Source organism: Mytilus edulis, chromosome 13 (assembly GCF_963676685.1).
Source record: "Mytilus edulis chromosome 13, xbMytEdul2.2, whole genome shotgun sequence".
In the NCBI taxonomy this organism is placed as follows: domain Eukaryota; kingdom Metazoa; phylum Mollusca; class Bivalvia; order Mytilida; family Mytilidae; genus Mytilus; species Mytilus edulis.
Window position 1 is genome coordinate 54,758,555 of NC_092356.1, and position 17,527 is coordinate 54,776,081.

The window sequence follows — 17,527 nt, forward strand, 5'->3', positions numbered from 1 at the left end:
TATTATTTGGTCATTTTTTACGTTAAATGGTACATGAAAAATAAATAACAAAAATACCAAACTCCAAGGCAACCTTAAAACATGGAGAAGTCCATAAAAACTGACAATATGTCAATCAATGGAACAAGTTAAAAAACAACCACAATTTTCCGGACTTTGTACAGGCTTTCGATGATAATATGGTATTGAACCTGGTTTTATGTATAGCTAGTTAAAACGACATTTATAGGGCAGTTATTTATAATGCGATTATATTGACCAAATTAGAACAATAATTTGTTAAGGAGGAGTATCGTAATTCAAAAAAAAAAAATTCATAAAAGTGACGTATCATTAAAATACATATTATTATATATAAATGGATCGAATTGAAATTGAGCTTAAATGTATTTGCTAACCCTTTTCTTTGCGCATTCTCATTGTATTGCTTCATAATTGAAGTTAGTCAACCCCTCCAACGACAAGTCTTACTTTTATATTTGTAAGTGTTAAATAGGAAAACACGACCAAAATCGATAATGAAAAAGGTTATTGACTTACTTTATTTTTAAAATAATTTGATGTCATCGCGTACTATCATTGCTATGTCACATTTATTTATTTTAAGTTTCCGACTTTAAACTTAGAAAAGAAACACATTTTTAAATGGTCTGTTTGCAGGATAACTTTGTAAAACCTATGTAGGTCTGACAGTGTAAACAGAGTTTTATAGATAACACTTCATGAGATAATAAATATACTACACGTTTGCACATGGATATATATGCAAGTGGTAAGTTATTTTTTTTAGTTGCCTTCTTTGTTGCATTTTATGTCCACTTGATCACACACACACATACATGTCAACAATGCACACACTTTTTTTTTTTAGATTTACTTGATTATGATATAAAAAAAACCAATTATAAAATAGCTCCTACCGAATTATAACTGTTTATCAAACTGTGTATATTATTGGATCATATGTTCTGTTCAATATACAGACAAACAAATCAATCATAGAATCTGATTAACTTTGTCTACGTTTGTGACAAGATGGAAAGTGGTCTTATTAGCACTCACACCACATTTTCTTTATCTGAAGTGTTTTACTTTCTGGATTCAGTTTATCCAGAACGACTTGTAAATGGATTCGAACACACATGATAGTATTTGTAGCAAACTGAGGGTCTTTTGTTTAGAACAATTTAAAAGATTGGTTCTAAACGCATCGCTAATAACATATCACCTTGAAAATAAACTTTCTTTATTGTAATAACTAGTTGTATTATTATCTTTTCACACACTGACGGCATATCTTTGCTTTTGTTAAATAACTACTTGTAATGCCGTTATAGCGCTTTCCTTTGTCTTTTTAAAATGATGTGTTTACTTCTTATTTTGATATTTATTACTGAAAATATAAACTTATTACTACGTCTTTGCGAATTAAAAACCATTATTTTGATACTTAGTATCAGTCAAAATCATAATCTCCAGTAATGACAGAAAAGTATGGATAGCAAGGAGAAAAGTTATATATTTTTTTAGTAGATAGAAAGTATAGATCGACGAGAAAATAACCTAACAAAAATTATGAAAATTATCGGTCATGCAGTGATAAATCTTTAAAAAAGACGATTGCCAATGAGAAAACTTTCCAATGGAAACAAAAAGATGTACAAGTTAGCAACTCTACGTCACTGTACATGTGTACCATGTACGCTTTAAAAAAAACTTACAGATAAATAAAAACAAAATACTGATTTAGGTATATTTCGTTAATTCAAAAATGATTTTCACCTCATTCTTTCTTGTTTATTTCACACCAACAAATGGTTTTGATGGAGGAACAAAAATACAATAAACATGCATGATAAAATTAAAACAGTAATGAATGACATTGAATTTGATTGTTTCCGTATTTAGCCTTGGGTTAAAGAGGACTTTACAACATACAAATAATCATTGCATACGAAATAACATTGTAGTTAAATCAAAAACAAGGATTTATCATGTTCGTTTACCTAATACGTAAACATTTGTGCCATAGTTTAGATTAACCTTGTGTGATATTTTTGTGACATAGTTAGTTGAACCTTGTGCGATATATGGTTAGATTTAGAACTGTAAATGTGTAAGCATACACGATAACAAGATCAATGCCAATACCACTGTTCGAAATATGAATGACTTTAACATTATAATGATAAACGGTAAAGAAAAAACCTGATGTGAGATGATAACGGCGTTTAAATGTGTGTTTTGTCCACTGAAATTTAAAAAAGGCAGAACAAAAGAACGAATTTGTTTTAAACGGGAAAACAACCAATGACAAAAACATCTTCGACATACAATGAAGAGAAATAGTTACATGAATGGGGACTTATTTTGAGATAATTGACTAGAGAAATGTGTCTACGCTTTACTAACGGTGATCTGCGTTTCTACGTTAAGGCTAAGAGTCCATTTGTGATCTTCTTGTTCTGTGGCAGTAACACATACACACTTTCTTACAATTTAAATGTACAAATTTCTTTGGGTGATGCATTGTATTCAGTACCAAGAAGTGATGGCGGGTATTTGGTAGCGAATCGCGGAATCATTATATGTATTTTTGGATTGAAGCGGATATTTACAAAACAAAATGTACCCGTTCGAGTTGTTAACAAACCAGGAGTCGTTTTCACAAAACTACTTACGATTAAGATTGATCTTAATTCATTAACAATTCAGTATACTTATGACAAAAAGTTTTTTTTTTATGAAATCGACTCCAGGTACTCCCTTTTTTAGACTTAAAGATTTGAAAATTACAAATAATTCATTTTAAAGATTCATTGTATTTTATATACGTATAAGGCCAATGTGTATGAGAACACGTCTGTTTCTTTTATTTTTAGCATTTTTACTTACAGAAACACTGTAAACCATGTCAACCGCAAGAGAAAAATCATTATTAGCTGCGTTCGGAATGACAGGACTTTCCTTAGTAGCATGGAAAACAATGTTCCCTTGGATACAATATGATATACAATCATTGAAGGCAAATCTCAAAGTTGCGAAATTCATGAGCGGTATTGCTGACAGCAAAGGCTTCTTAATTGACAATTTTGAAACGACAGTTGCGAGCTATCCAAAGAAAACATTTATCATATGGGAGGACAGGTGTTACACATTTGAATACGTCAACTTTCAAGCGTGTAAAGTTGCAAATATAGTTGCGCAATGGAATTTAAACATGAGCGACGCCGTTGCCATTTTTGTTCGAAACAGCGCAGAATTTATTTGGACATTCTTAGGTACATTTTAGGTTTAAAACGAAAGAAAAAAAATCGTCAAGAACACAATAACATGTCAGGATAAGTTTATTCAAACATCGTGCCATTTGTAGTAAACGTATACTATTGAAAAAGATAAGATAAAAAAAAAAATCGATTTTCAAGTTTTGTCATTACAAATTTGTTATATCTTTAAAAAAAAAATCAATTACCATTCTGTTTATTTTTTTTTATGAAATGACTATTTGAAAGAAGAAAAAAAACTTTGTCAATACCCTTAAAATCTGTCAACCACGGTCTGAACTCATTATTATTTGTAACACAAGTCGAGTAATTCGTCTATATTTAATGTTGTGTTTGCCTGGAATCACTTTTAGAATCCCTTTAAACGTTACTCGAGGTTTATTTATCATTGTTGGTTTGAGCGTTTCTGTTACCTTTGGATCATGTTTAGAAGTTATACAGCTTTTTTTGTCTTGTTCCTATATGTACAGTGTGTTCAGAATTAGTTCATATACATATATTGGAATAGCGTGGTTGCCTAAAATTTTAAGGGTTTATTCTATGAAATTTTTTTTAGATTGCAAATGATTAATAGTGTTTATAAAAAATAAGAAGATTAACTCTAGATGACGCATGGAATTTGATACATCTTATAGGCATTTTACGATCATGTGTTGGACTCAATTCATATTTTTTATTCGTGCGTTTAGTTACTTTTTACATGAGATTTATTCAACATCCCGTTTTATTTACATGTAAAATTTATAAATATAGGTTTATTGAAAATTGGTGTTCCTGCAACCTTACTGAACACCAATGTACGAGGGAAGTCACTGGCTAATGCGATTCAACAAACAGACACAAAAGCTATCATTGTTGGTCAAGGTGAGAACTACTAGTACACGATGATTCTTTGTGTAAGCTAAGTTTATTAAAAAAAAAACACACCGTTCAATACATCTTTGTAACCTTTGTAAAATACTCGAGGTGAAAATCATCAAAAAATGTACCAAAATGTAGAAAAAGGGACGAAAGATACCAGAGGGACAGTCAAACTCATAAATCGAAAATAAACCGACAATGCCATGGCTAAAAAGAAAAAGTCAAACAGAAAAACAATAGTACACATGAAACAACATAAATAAAACAAAGAATAAGCAACACGAAGATAACATACATTTTAACATATTTGCACAAACATACTTTGCCTCATAACAAAACGTGAACATGTTGAATATACACAAAACAATCGAACACAAGATTTACATACATATAAGATTACATATTTGAAAATGATGAGTATATTGGATAGTGTGATACATATTCTGGTTTAGTCAATCTAACTTTGTTTGGAATGATAACTCTTAATTAGGAACGTGTGTACTACATTTTTTCATCTATATGGGAATTTTTTAATAGGAGGAGATTTATGCGAAGCAATTCATGAGATAAAAAACGACATAAACATACCGGTTTACGTCATGGGAACGGTTTCTAAAAATTTACCACATAATTTCCAGTCATTTGACCGGTTTATGATGACGTCATCACCAGCAGAGATTACCCAAGTCGTTAGGAGTCATATCGACATGAATACAACTAGTTGTTATATCTTAACTTCCGGGACAACAGGTAATACATTATTTAAGTAGTTATTAAAGGTACCAGGATTATAATTTAATACGCCAGACGCTCGTTTCGTCTACATAAGACTCATCAGTGACGCTCAGTTCAAAATAGTTATAAAGCCAAACAAGTACAAAGTATAAGAGCTTTGAGGAATATGTTATACAACAAAACGTATCTACTACTAAAACAATACCAAATAACAGACATACAACAAATACGACCTTGTTTCTTTAAAAAAAAAACCGTCTGTATGGTTTTGCAGTTTACTGACGACTTGAATGTTCTTTCAATCAGCAACTGGTGTTATGAAAATATCAAAATGTACAGAATACAATTCTCCCGGAACAACAAAGGGGGCTGTAAATATTGTTTTCGTGTCACGAACGAATGTTTATATGCTAAAAATGTTTGCAATTACACAATGGAATACGTTTTTAAAACTCTTTATTAAAAGGATTTTTGGCCGTTCTGAAAATGGTACTTCTATAATATTTGCCGATAATATAAAAACAAATCGCTTAAAAAGTATTCCTCAGTTGACAAAATTGGTTAACAAGTTTAGTTTTGTTTTGTAGGTTTACCAAAGGCAGTGCAAATTCCCCATTTTAAGCTGGCATCTTGTCCCAAATTATTGCGCTTGGTGGACCTGCACCCATATGATGTATTGTACACAGTTTTGCCCTTCTACCACGTGGCTGGTATGTCCGGCTGGTTAAGTTGTGCTGAAATAGGTTCGTAATGATATGATACGAATTTACTTACACAATTATTCAGCGTTATGAATCACTAGCGCTAAAAAGATGAAGTGAATGAACAAAAACACGAAGTCTTTTAAAAAGTGTAATAAAACCAAAAACACAATGTAAAAAAATAAACATCGCAAAACTGGAAAAAAAAGTAATCGAAAAATTAACGAAAAATAACACAGTTATTCATTACCTTAAATAAATAAGTAAAGACTACCAACACGAACGCCATTAAAAAAGCCGGGCATGATCTAATATAAGGAGTTTCAAAAGGATAATCAGATTTTGCTCTACATAAGGCACCGTGCTGTAATGTAGGACACTCTAGTGACATTTCAATGTGTTTTCTGGTTTATAGAAATGCAACAACATTGACAAACTTTAATGAGTTCGTCAACATAATACTGAGTTATCTGAATTTACCTAAATGTAGTGAATAGTTCTTTCCGCTGAAATTTGAATCCAGATATTGTTCTTTCTTGATCTATTTTTTTAAATTTCATTATGATATATATATAATATGTCGATATTTTTGCATCACTGTTTTTTAGCTTTGAAATATTTTGCTATCATTCGAAAATAAAAAATGGAATATAAATGTCTATTTGATGGTTAAATGCAAACAAATCTACCCTTGTCATAAATGATTCATTAATAAATCACACCAGCATAAAGGAATTTTCATTTACAAAACGCCATGCCTTAATTATGCTGATAAAGATGTTCGAATCATTTAATTGCTGTTTGAGTTTTCATAGACACCTTAAATGGTTTTGTTCTAGTTGTGTAGTGTTTAATGTGTAGTGTTCTTGTTAGCCGTTTTCGTGGTCCTTTATTTGTTGACTTTAGTGTCCCCTTAAGCTTTATTTCCAACTTATTTTGTCTACTATTGGATATTAAACTTAAAATATTTTAGGGAAAGCATGTAGTGACGAATAGCAGAGTTTGCATTCTAGTGAACATTGAACTTAAATTGTAGGTAGCACTGTAGTGATACGAAAGAAGTTTTCTGCCCACCACTTTTGGGATGATTGTAAAAAATACAATGTGACTGTTGTTCAGTATATCGGTGAATTATGTAGATATATTTTGGCAACACCTGAGGTAATAGCAAAGCATAAACATCATGCATATATTTTGACCCATATAGATCAAATGAACATTTTTTTCATCTCATTAGCCGTGCTTGAAAAAAAATATTGGACGTACACAATTTTCAACATTGAAGATCATTACGTTGACCAAATTAGGGTAAAAACCAGCTAAAGATTACTTGCAAATTTGAAGTTTAACATGTTTAACATTCAATTTTAACATGGTTTTGTATATATTTGTTCAGAATATCAAAGTATGAACGTAACGCCAGCATTTTGAGACAAATAATAGGTTACCGAGTTATTACACCATTTTGGTCGCAGCTAAACAATAAACAGTATCGACCTGGTGGTATTTATCCAAATGACAAAATATCGAAATAAATTTGGTACATTATATAAGCATTGTAAAGTTATTACTGTACATGTTAATATTATTTTATCAGTGAATAACAAAAAAATTGACACAATAACTTAATTTAATTCCATAAACCATTAATTAAGACAAGCACCGAAGAGCTTCTTGGTTTATGGAATGTCACATACACTTCTGGTAGGACATGAAGATCAAAACAGCTCAGATAAAAAAATCAAATAAAACCTTCGCATATTATGAAATATGTTCTTTTTATTTAACATCTGTTAATTAGAACAATGACCTCATTTGCAAATAGCAAAAGGAAAGTAACAACAGTATAAATATATTTTTAAAAACTTGCAGAACTCGAAGGATGGTACGCATTATATCAAATGTTTCATTGGTAACGGGCTTCGTCAAGATATCTGGCTATCACTACAGGCAAGATTTAAAATACCTAAAATCATAGAATTTTTTGGAGCAACCGAGGCTACAGGAGGACTAGTTAATGTTTGTAACAGACCAGGAGCTGTCGGGAGAATTTCGCCTTTAATGGTAAGTGTTGTTAAGAAATTATGTTATTTCAAATACATACGATAATTTTCTTCAAATGCAAAAATCTTTAAACGACTGGTCGATCACTATCAAAAAGAGAAGTCGGGATTTCTCGAATGTCGGATAAGGAAAGAAAATGTCCATCGAGTGGTAATATATCTATTCAAAACACCTGCTCGTTGACAACCGTTCTCACTATTGTGGAAAATGTAAATTCTAACATGACGTCCTTCAAATACTTTGAGTACACACCCGTGGTAAAATATGAGTATATATTGTTTGGGCTGTTCCGATCGTACTCCCACGCCATATGCTTTTTTTTATGAATGAGCTACCCTACGACATAGAACCATGACGTCAGAATATAAGCATTTTACGGTAAAAAACACGCTTGTGAAACCAATAATCATCACAAACAAGAAAATGAAAACAAATGATGTTAAAATGTGCTATATAAGCCATTTTTTGTATACTTATCTGACATATAAGTACAATTGTCATTTAGATTCATCCAAATCTATCTTAATAATTTATTGTAAATAGTTTAAGCATGTCTTTTATTCAATTTGCTTCGTTATTTTACGTAAATTTAACAGTGCGCTTATTTATGGGAACAGCAAATAATGCCTTCACCTAGAGCGCTTCGATCCAAAACCGTATTTGTCCTATTAGAATCGAATCAATTCATGGGGTCTTGAATGTATCGTGATTTTACCACGGGTTATCCCTTTATGTCGATACGTTACCCCTTGCTATCGCTTAGGGTAAAATATTTGTCATAAAGGGCCAACCCGTGGTAAAATCACGATATATTTAAGCCCCCATGAATCATTTCTTAAATAATGGGCATTGTTTGATAAATGTCCAAGGAACATTATCCGTTCCGTCTCAACTCAACACCAATCGCTTGTTTGTTTAAACATATTTATTTATATTGAATGGGGAAACAAGTTATTACAACTTATACAAATCCCTTTCCATTTAGCTGGTGTCAGTACTGCCTTGAAGCGGAATATGCCTGTTCTCTTTAAAAATGTACAATGATGTATTTTACATATTTCTCTCTCTTAACACGGATCAGCCATTTATCTTCCCTTCTCGACAGACAATCGTCGTTTCTAAAGACCATACTCGCATATGATGTCAAGGGAGGACAAGGAAATTCAGGCCCTGAATGTTAATGGTGCAGAGCATTTATCTATTATTTTATTGCTGTGAATCAGGGTTATCTCGCACTGAAAAAATGTCAATAATTTATGCTTGTCGTGCATTTTCTAATTTATGATACATATAATCACACTGCTTTCTAATTAATATTCTATTTTAGAATAAGCTGGATCCTGCTCCCAAATATTTACTTAAATATGACCTTGTCACAGCAAATCCACTACGTAACAAATTAGGACGTTGTATTGAAGTTCAAATAGGTTGGTATCAAGTGCGTGTCTTTATTCGAGCATGATATATTATGATTATTGAACAGATCTAGTAATAATGTGGCAGAATATAACCCCCCCCCCCCCCCCCCCCCACACACACAATATTTGTTTTTAGCATATAAAACAAATTCCATTGAGAACTTTCGTTATAAAATATTTTATCCATTGCTATATAATAAAACAAATCCTGTACTGAGGATAAAATATTACGATGGAACTTTTGTTAAATGCTAAAAGTTCGTTGAAATAAATAGTATGGACAATGTTTTATATATATTATAATGAAAGGTTAAGGAATATTTGTTATAACTTTTATAAAATTTCCAGGAAAATTTGTTATATCATTAAAATATTGGCTGTATCATAAATCTTCCAGCAATAGTCATGATGGTTTTAAGATAACTACAGTTCTAGAAATATTTATTATATGATCAAAGTTCTAGGAATATATACTACTATACCCAAATCGTTTCTAGCTACAAATGTATGGAAGTAGATTTCTAATAAAAAAGTACAGGCATTTTCATTTGAAATCTGTGGCTAACTTCATTCTTAATTAAAGTAGAAGCTTAACTTTCTTCAAAGTTTCTTTTTGGTACAGACTAACTGACCATTTAGATGAGTAAGTCGCAGAGGAGCATGCAGGATGAAATATTAAAAATATATATTGTAACATTATTTAGAATAAGAGCCATCGTTTAAATATGTAAACATTTTGTTGAATTCCTCAGACTATATTCTTTGTATGTACTACATGTACAGGTTATTGTCAGGTGAGGTAAACATTAATAGACATGCAATCAGGTGTAAACAATAAAATGACACTCTTTATTTAAAGGACCAATTACCATGAAACCATATGACGTTTTAGTTCCAGAAAAATATCTTGAAGGTGGAAACAATATTATTTAATGTTTGTCCCCAAGAACTTTTATTATCCATAATTTCATTCAAGGGGAAACAAGTATTTTGCGGAAAATGTATATATATTCACAATAGTACTGTAGCATTTACTTGTCGATGACACTGCTAGTGGAGACTTATTTCTCCGAGGGTATCACAGTAAGCCCAGTAGTCAGCACTTCTGTGTTGACTAGAGTATCTTTGATATGTTTATAAATATAAATTAACGAATAACAAGACTTTCGTTCAATTATTAATCCCCTATCAATTTATACTAGAGTTATGAAAAGCTTGTTATTTTGAAACTGAGTAGCGAACTTTCTTAAACGAATGAGTTGTATTTTACTATAGATTTAGTAAAATGTTCCCATAATGTAGACATTTTGTTAGCATGACATTTCTGCAATACCAATTATCATGTAGGTGAACCGGGCATATTGATATGTGGAATACCTCCTTCTTATCAAGTTGAAAAAGGTTTATACAAAGGTAGCATGGAGATGACAGAGAAAAAGATTGTACGTAACGTGTTTAAAGAAGGAGATGCTTACTTCAACTTTGGTGACTCGTTGTATCTAGATAAAGATTACTTCGCATACTTTCATGACCGAGTTGGAGACACTTTCAGGTAATCATATCATGTAATGATAACATTATTTGGTTACTTATAATTCTGGTATTTTACACAAACAATGTTTTAATTTGATTTTTTAAGGCACTTAAAGTAAACAGACGTCCCAAATGTAGTAACTGGTTTTTTATGGTTGTACTGTACAATATATCATTGAAGGCTGGATATAAAGGAGAAAAAAACATTCGTATAACTGTATATCTAAATGTTTGTTTTTTTGCCTGGTTGCTTATGAAATAAACGATTAAACATATTTGAATTTCACAAGGATCGTATTTTATCAAAACTATTCACGCTAACTGATTGCAGAAATTTATCTTTTGTCTGATGATGAAATAAAAAAAACGGGTATTGGGATGCAATATTAGAACTAAAACAATTTTAAAGATAAAGGTCCTGAAGCGGAAACCGTGTTGCTTGCAATATTTGCTCCATTGAATGTTTCAAACATGTACCGATTTAAATCAATTAAAGCCAAACATGGAACATAATTATTTGTTCAGTACTATCATTCTTTGAATTTCAGATAGTAAATTTATAGTATATATTTGGGGCAAGTATAATATATCTTGCTTATTTCTTTCTTATGATGCTACTTGATTTTTCCGTTTTTTCAGGAAGTATGAATAGTTATTACATTATTTTCTAACCCCACGTCCGCTATAAAGATGATGTTATCTAATTAGATGGCTAAAACTTTGAGTACTATTTTGAATGCATCTATCCCGTCAAATTGAGAATACACAGTCTGTTTTATATCTGATTTTAAATCTAGAAATAGACGATGATCGTCGTTTGAGAACAAAACTTCGTGACATAAGGGATACTTTTAGTTTCCCAATTGCGAATGTACCAATATAAGCACATTTTATTGAGAATTTAACTGCGAGTGGGACGAAATTCAAGAGCATCTTCGGTTGTTTCTTTGATATATGGTTGCTGATAACTAGGAAACCAACAAACCAATTTCATTCATCTAATCGTATGTTTTACGAACGCCAACATAAGTCTACTTACAAATCTAAGTCACATTTGCCAACACATATGTTTTATTTATTGTCGTAATTACATTCTTTTCTTTTTATCACTGAATGTGACATCAACAAATGTGACTTATCATAAAATTCGTATAAATATTTTCCTGCACAACACGATGTGTGACACTAATGGAGAAGGATCTGGTTATTATTCTTGAGCAAACAAAACCATCCCTAGTTTGTAATACAAATTGATCAGTCTTTTTTTGTGTATGTATAGTGTTTTGTTGACATGTTTTTTCGCCGTCTTTCATTATTTGTCATTGCATTGATGGAATTTCATTGACTTTTGAGTTTTGAATGTTCCTTTCATATCTTACTTCTCTTTTTATACACATTACAGATGGAAAGGCGAGAACGTATCTACGACAGAAGTCAGTAATATTATTTCACAACTACCATTTATCTTAGACGCAAATGTATATGGAGTATCAGTTCCTGGTAAGTATGGATGAGACATCTCTCCATCCAAGTAAAAAATTATAAAAGTAAACCATTGTAGGTCAAGATACGGCCTTTAACACGGAGCCTAGGCTCACACCGAACAGCAACCTAAAAGGGGCCCCAAAATTACTAGTGTAAAACCATCTAAACGAGAAAACCAACGGTTTAATCTATATAACAACGAGAAACTCGTATGAACTACATAAACAGACGGCAACCACTGTATGAATGTATATATAGAGTATCAGCTTCTGGTGAGTATGATAAGCGTATACTTAGTACGGGATGTTAGTTTATTGTGAATACGTGTACAAAATTATACTAAGTATCAGTGTTCGGTAAGAATATAAATGTAGAACTAGCATCAGTTGCGGGAGAGTATGTTAAATGTATATGGAGAAACAAGTTCCGGATGTGTTCGTTAATTCATGTGAATATCAGTGACTGTTGAGAATGTAAGTTTTGTATGAGTACATTAAACGTATCATTTCCATGATGAGTATGTTATATCAATTGCTGGTGAGCTTGCATAATGTATTTGAGGTATATGTTACTGGTGAGTTTATTTTATGTTTATGAAGTACTATTCTCGTGTCACAATGATTATATAAAACATTTGGTGCCTTACTCATGTTACTGCTGCATCTGAAACCAAATGCCTGAATCCTGCTGTTCTTGCAGCCTATTTGTCCATGTTGTCTGTGTCTGTATTGTCTCTATACGAACTCTTTCATGCTCTTCGGGACATTATTTTATGTGTAAAAGTACAAATTCAGAGGTATCCAGATTTCTATAAATTCAAAATTGAACTATTTATTGTCTCAGACACATACAATATCTGTTTAACTGAGTGTAGAACAGGTATAGTTCCCAATACACCAACTGCATGCCGTGACGATCTTCCAAAATACTAAGATGGTATTTTGTGTGTACCTGACGGGTTTTCATTAGTAGCAGTCATAATTTATCAATAATATAACACATATAGCAATGATAATCTCCTTCCTTTGGCAGATTTTCTCTGGATTATTTACCAAACTGTTTAGAAATTGCCCTGGATAGATAAACAATGATGGTGTTCAAGAGTAACTTTGTTTGCGTTAGGGAGACATATACATCTAGTTTGATAAAATGAATTTAACAAAATGAAATAAAACTCTTTTTAAATGAGCTTTTCTGGATTTAGATTAATCAAGAACGCTTAAATTGAAATCCAAATCCAAATATTACAAGAACCGTAGCAGATGAAAAGCCTTATGACCATCATGCATATCAGACATGCTATTGTAATAATAGCCAATTAAATTATGCTACGGTCAAATTTGTCTGCGGGAGTTGAAACCTTAGTTTCTTAATGATATTCAAATTTATGAACAAACATTTTCGATAAGGTATATTTTAAAGTGTATCAGGAACGAAGCATTAACTAAGAAGCTGATGAACTGATAGTCCACCAGCAGGACAAAGACCCAAAGAAAGTTATTCTTTATAAATTCGAAACTGTATTGTTTTTAATTTCAAAGTAATAATTATGTTTATTATCTCTATCAGGTCATGACGGAAAGGCAGGTATGGTTTCACTGACACTTAGGGAGAACATAGAACCTTCACCTGAAAAGCTACAACATATCTACAATCACTGTGACAATAAATTACCAAGATATGCAAGACCTGTAGTATTAAGAATTGAGAAGGACATGCGAACAACTTCTACATACAAACAACATAAAGTGACTCTAATGAAAGAAGGATTTGATCCTAATGTAGTGTCTGATCCAATGTTTTATTTGTCATCAAGGGCAAACACGTATCTACCTCTGAATACAACAACTTATCGTGATATTATTCAAGCTAAACTATAAAACAAAAATACTACTTTTCTTAAAATATTAGAGTTTTTTTTAAGCTGTCATTAAGCATGAGCTATTTATGATATATTGTATTTTAATAAATTTTAGACACACACAATCTTGAGCTTGAATATGTTGACGAATTTTTAAACAAATAAAACAGATGCAAGCTGATTATAATGTTTAAACACTATTGTTAAAAGAACATTAATTACGAGATGAAGAACAAAATAAAATATGATGGCCAATCGTTAATGAAAGTGAAATAGTGATATAATAATTTGCTTTAAGCAGCCAGTTTATGTCAGTTTTGTAACAAAAGTAGGAAATCATTGCTAATGTATCATGCAGTTGCATGTGAATACTTTGACCTCATTAATGCCGTATTCATGTGAACTTCAATTGAACAGCCGAACTAGAGATGGGTTACAAATGAACTGATCATGTATTAAAAAGAAAAGAATGTCAACATTTGAAGTGAAACAAGGGTGCACTGTTATGTTGACCTATTTGATTTACAAAATCTGATTATTGTACAGGTGAGCACAGTTTTTAACAAATTTTTAAAACGTATAATGTAAAATCAAGCAGACCTGAAAAAAAATAATTCAATGATACGTGTTTGCTATCTTTTTATATGTTTATGTTTATATCGGAAAATATTACCGTTGACAATCTTCGGAGGTTACAATGATGCTTAATTAGATGGAGTCAAGACTAAAATACACATGCAATTATGATTCTTATCTTCGAGTCAGTGTTTGTATATGACTCAAACTAGATATTTTACGTCAAAAAGAAGAGAAAAATAACAAATTTTCAAAATTGACAGCATGGTAAATTTGACACGAAAAAGCATCAAAATATGATAAAAGTGTCTTTTGTTAACACCTACCTATATTCTATTTTAGGTAAACTTATTCAGATTGGTCGACTTCATCTTTATTGAAATTATGAAAAAAGTGTTATGGTGGAACTGTGATTTTTTTCATGATAATTGCCAAAAAAATGGGTAATAATTGATGAAAAATGGAAAAATCATCAAAATTGGGTACTTTCAAAGGACCGTAGCAAAAAAAAAGGAGCACCACAATATGATTTTTTCTTCATCAATTATCTTTTTACAGACATATAAACCCAAAAAAATCAGGTTAAAAAAATGTAATTCTAGAAATGTTTGGCTCCTGATCAGAGGAGTACATCCTTTATGATCTTTTGAGATTTTTACTAGCAATACGAAACATATGCAGCATCAGTATAATTATCAAACTACATTCGAGTACTATAGTTGTACGCGTGAATCACACTTACTTAAAGGCATATTAAGCAATATAGATACAATGGATAAGCATTGATTCTTGAAAAAAAAATCATAAGCCCGGACGACGAATAGATACAATGGATAAGCATTGATTCTTGAAAAAAAATCATAAGCCCGGACGACGAATATGATCTCATACCATTACGATGCTTCAGTATTTGTTTTAAATGATATTTTCTTTTGTTAAATGGGGAGGATGACTGGTTGTATATTCAGTGGTCTTAATCGATACAAATAATTTTTTTTAAAAATTGACAAACCATACTCACGAAGAAACTCCATCTTACAAACGCAAACGTACTCCAAATGATATCATTAATATGCTTCAGTATTGTTTTAATTTACAACCAATTTGCTGCATTTGACGAGGAGTGCTTGCGTATTCTGTGTAGATACAACTACTTTGTTTACGAATGAACAAAACATACTCACGAACTTCAAGGAACTCCCTCATTCAATCATCAAATTATCCCAAACTGGTATCATAAAGATGCTTCAGTACATATTTCTTATAATGACAACTTATTTGTTACATTGGAGGACAAGTGCTTGCCTATAGAGTTTGCATCTTTCAGTAAACATATTATATTTCATGGTTACATGTTATTATGTCAGTGAGTTGCTTCTTACGCTTAATATATCAAACCAATTGTTCCAAGTGATAAAGATGAAGTTATCTGTTTTAATTATTGGATCAGATAGTAAATAATAAGGTCTTCAGTAAAATATAAAAAGAAGATGTGGTATGATTGCCAATAAGACAACTCTCCACAAGAGACCAAAAGGACACAGAAATAAACAACTATAGGTCATCGTACGGCCTTCAACAATGAGCAAAGCAAATACTGCATAGTCAGCTATAAAAGGACATGACAATGTAAAATAATTCAAACGAGAAAACTAAAAATACTCATTTTGTTAAAATATTCATTTAGGACAATGTTTACCAAGAACATACATTGTAACATAAGAATAATAATTCGTCATTTTATTATAGCGTCATAAAGTAGGTTTCAGATGGAATAGTTTTGAAATTAGGAAAGCAATCACATAATGAAATTTTGAAGACATTACGATATATGCTACGGATTTTAAGTCGAAATGACTACATAATTGACATGTCAAAAAGAACCTCTTTTGCTGTTATTAGACATTTGCGGGAAACTGTCAAACACCTACGATTATAATAACAATTACACTTAGGTAGCATTTAAATCTTAGGTCGCTCAAAGTGTAAATATAAACCGTTGATCATAAACAAAATCTTACTCCTATTATATGTTTTTCTGTTGTTGGAAAACGGGGTTTTCATGAAATACATGTGTGTACACATTAATTTTGTGACGTTTATAACAATAAATTTAGCAATACTTGTTCATAAAGATGCGACCAACGAAGGAGCATATTAACAATAGTTAATGTTTATGCTAAAACATACATTTTCAGTGTTGTTAAAGAGAATGAGGGAATACAGTAGAGAAAATTCACAACTATACAACAACAACAAAAAAACACATTATCCAATGAACATCTTTATGTCGAAAATATAATTTCAATTATTCCTCAGACTCTGTTCAAAAGTTAGGATAGGAGTAATCAAATACTTAGTAGAATTTTACTATCTATCTCTCAAATAAAAAATAGCATTAGAGTTCTGAGTTCTTTATGTCTCTGCAATTTTATAGAAATCTTGGGAATTATTTGAGTAAATCTTTCCAGTGAACATAGATGGGTTCGGTTTGCTCGAATCATGACGCTTCTTATCCGAGAGCGGTACTGAAATTGTAATAAAGAGTATATACTGATGGCAGTGTACATTTCAACACAAAGTTTAGATGCAAAACTGTTCCGTTTATTAAAATGGATAATAGATGCAAAGGTATATCCGAAGAAATTGTTTCAATAAATCACTAACTATTTAAGTACTATAAGGAACAATTGCGGATACAAAATTGTACGCGTATAAAAGAAAAACGGCACCGAAAATTGCTGCGACGGGTTTGATCATTGATATGGTCATAATTATAAATTAACTGTTAAAAAAACTTTTTTGAAATACCAATGCTTTTCTACCTAAACAATAGATTTCCTTAGCTGTAAATATCAACTTGTAGGAATTTTTTTTTTCAACTTTTTTACTTTATTTGACATTTTTTTTTTCACTTTCGAGCGTATGTGATGAATCTTTTGTTGACGAAACGCGCATCTGGCGCAAATACAAAATTTCTGGTACCTTTGACGAGTTTATTGATAATCA

General features: G+C 31.4%; 1 protein-coding gene across 1 annotated transcript; it reads left to right on the forward strand.

Moving 5' to 3' along the window:
- The first annotated feature begins 578 nt into the window (after window positions 1-578).
- Window positions 579-14,062, forward strand: LOC139502074 (long-chain fatty acid transport protein 2-like). Its single transcript, XM_071291416.1, has 11 exons — window positions 579-772; window positions 2,898-3,281; window positions 4,038-4,148; window positions 4,683-4,895; window positions 5,468-5,623; window positions 6,618-6,742; window positions 7,454-7,645; window positions 8,973-9,072; window positions 10,411-10,615; window positions 11,999-12,096; window positions 13,651-14,062. Exons 2-11 carry the CDS (start codon window positions 2,912-2,914, stop codon window positions 13,959-13,961), a joined length of 1,881 nt encoding a protein of 626 aa, XP_071147517.1. The 5' UTR covers window positions 579-772; window positions 2,898-2,911; the 3' UTR covers window positions 13,962-14,062.
- Window positions 14,063-17,527: the final 3,465 nt, after the last annotated feature.

Excerpts from the sequence above, each read along its gene's own strand:
- LOC139502074 (XM_071291416.1), top strand. The coding sequence starts at position 2,912 with ATGTCAACCGCAAGAGAAAAATCATTATTAGCTGCGTTCGGAATGACA. Across the intron at positions 6,743-7,453 it reads ATATTTTGGCAACACCTGAG|AACTCGAAGGATGGTACGCA; the intron begins GTAATAGCAAAG and ends AAAAACTTGCAG. Across the intron at positions 7,646-8,972 it reads GGAGAATTTCGCCTTTAATG|AATAAGCTGGATCCTGCTCC; the intron begins GTAAGTGTTGTT and ends ATTCTATTTTAG.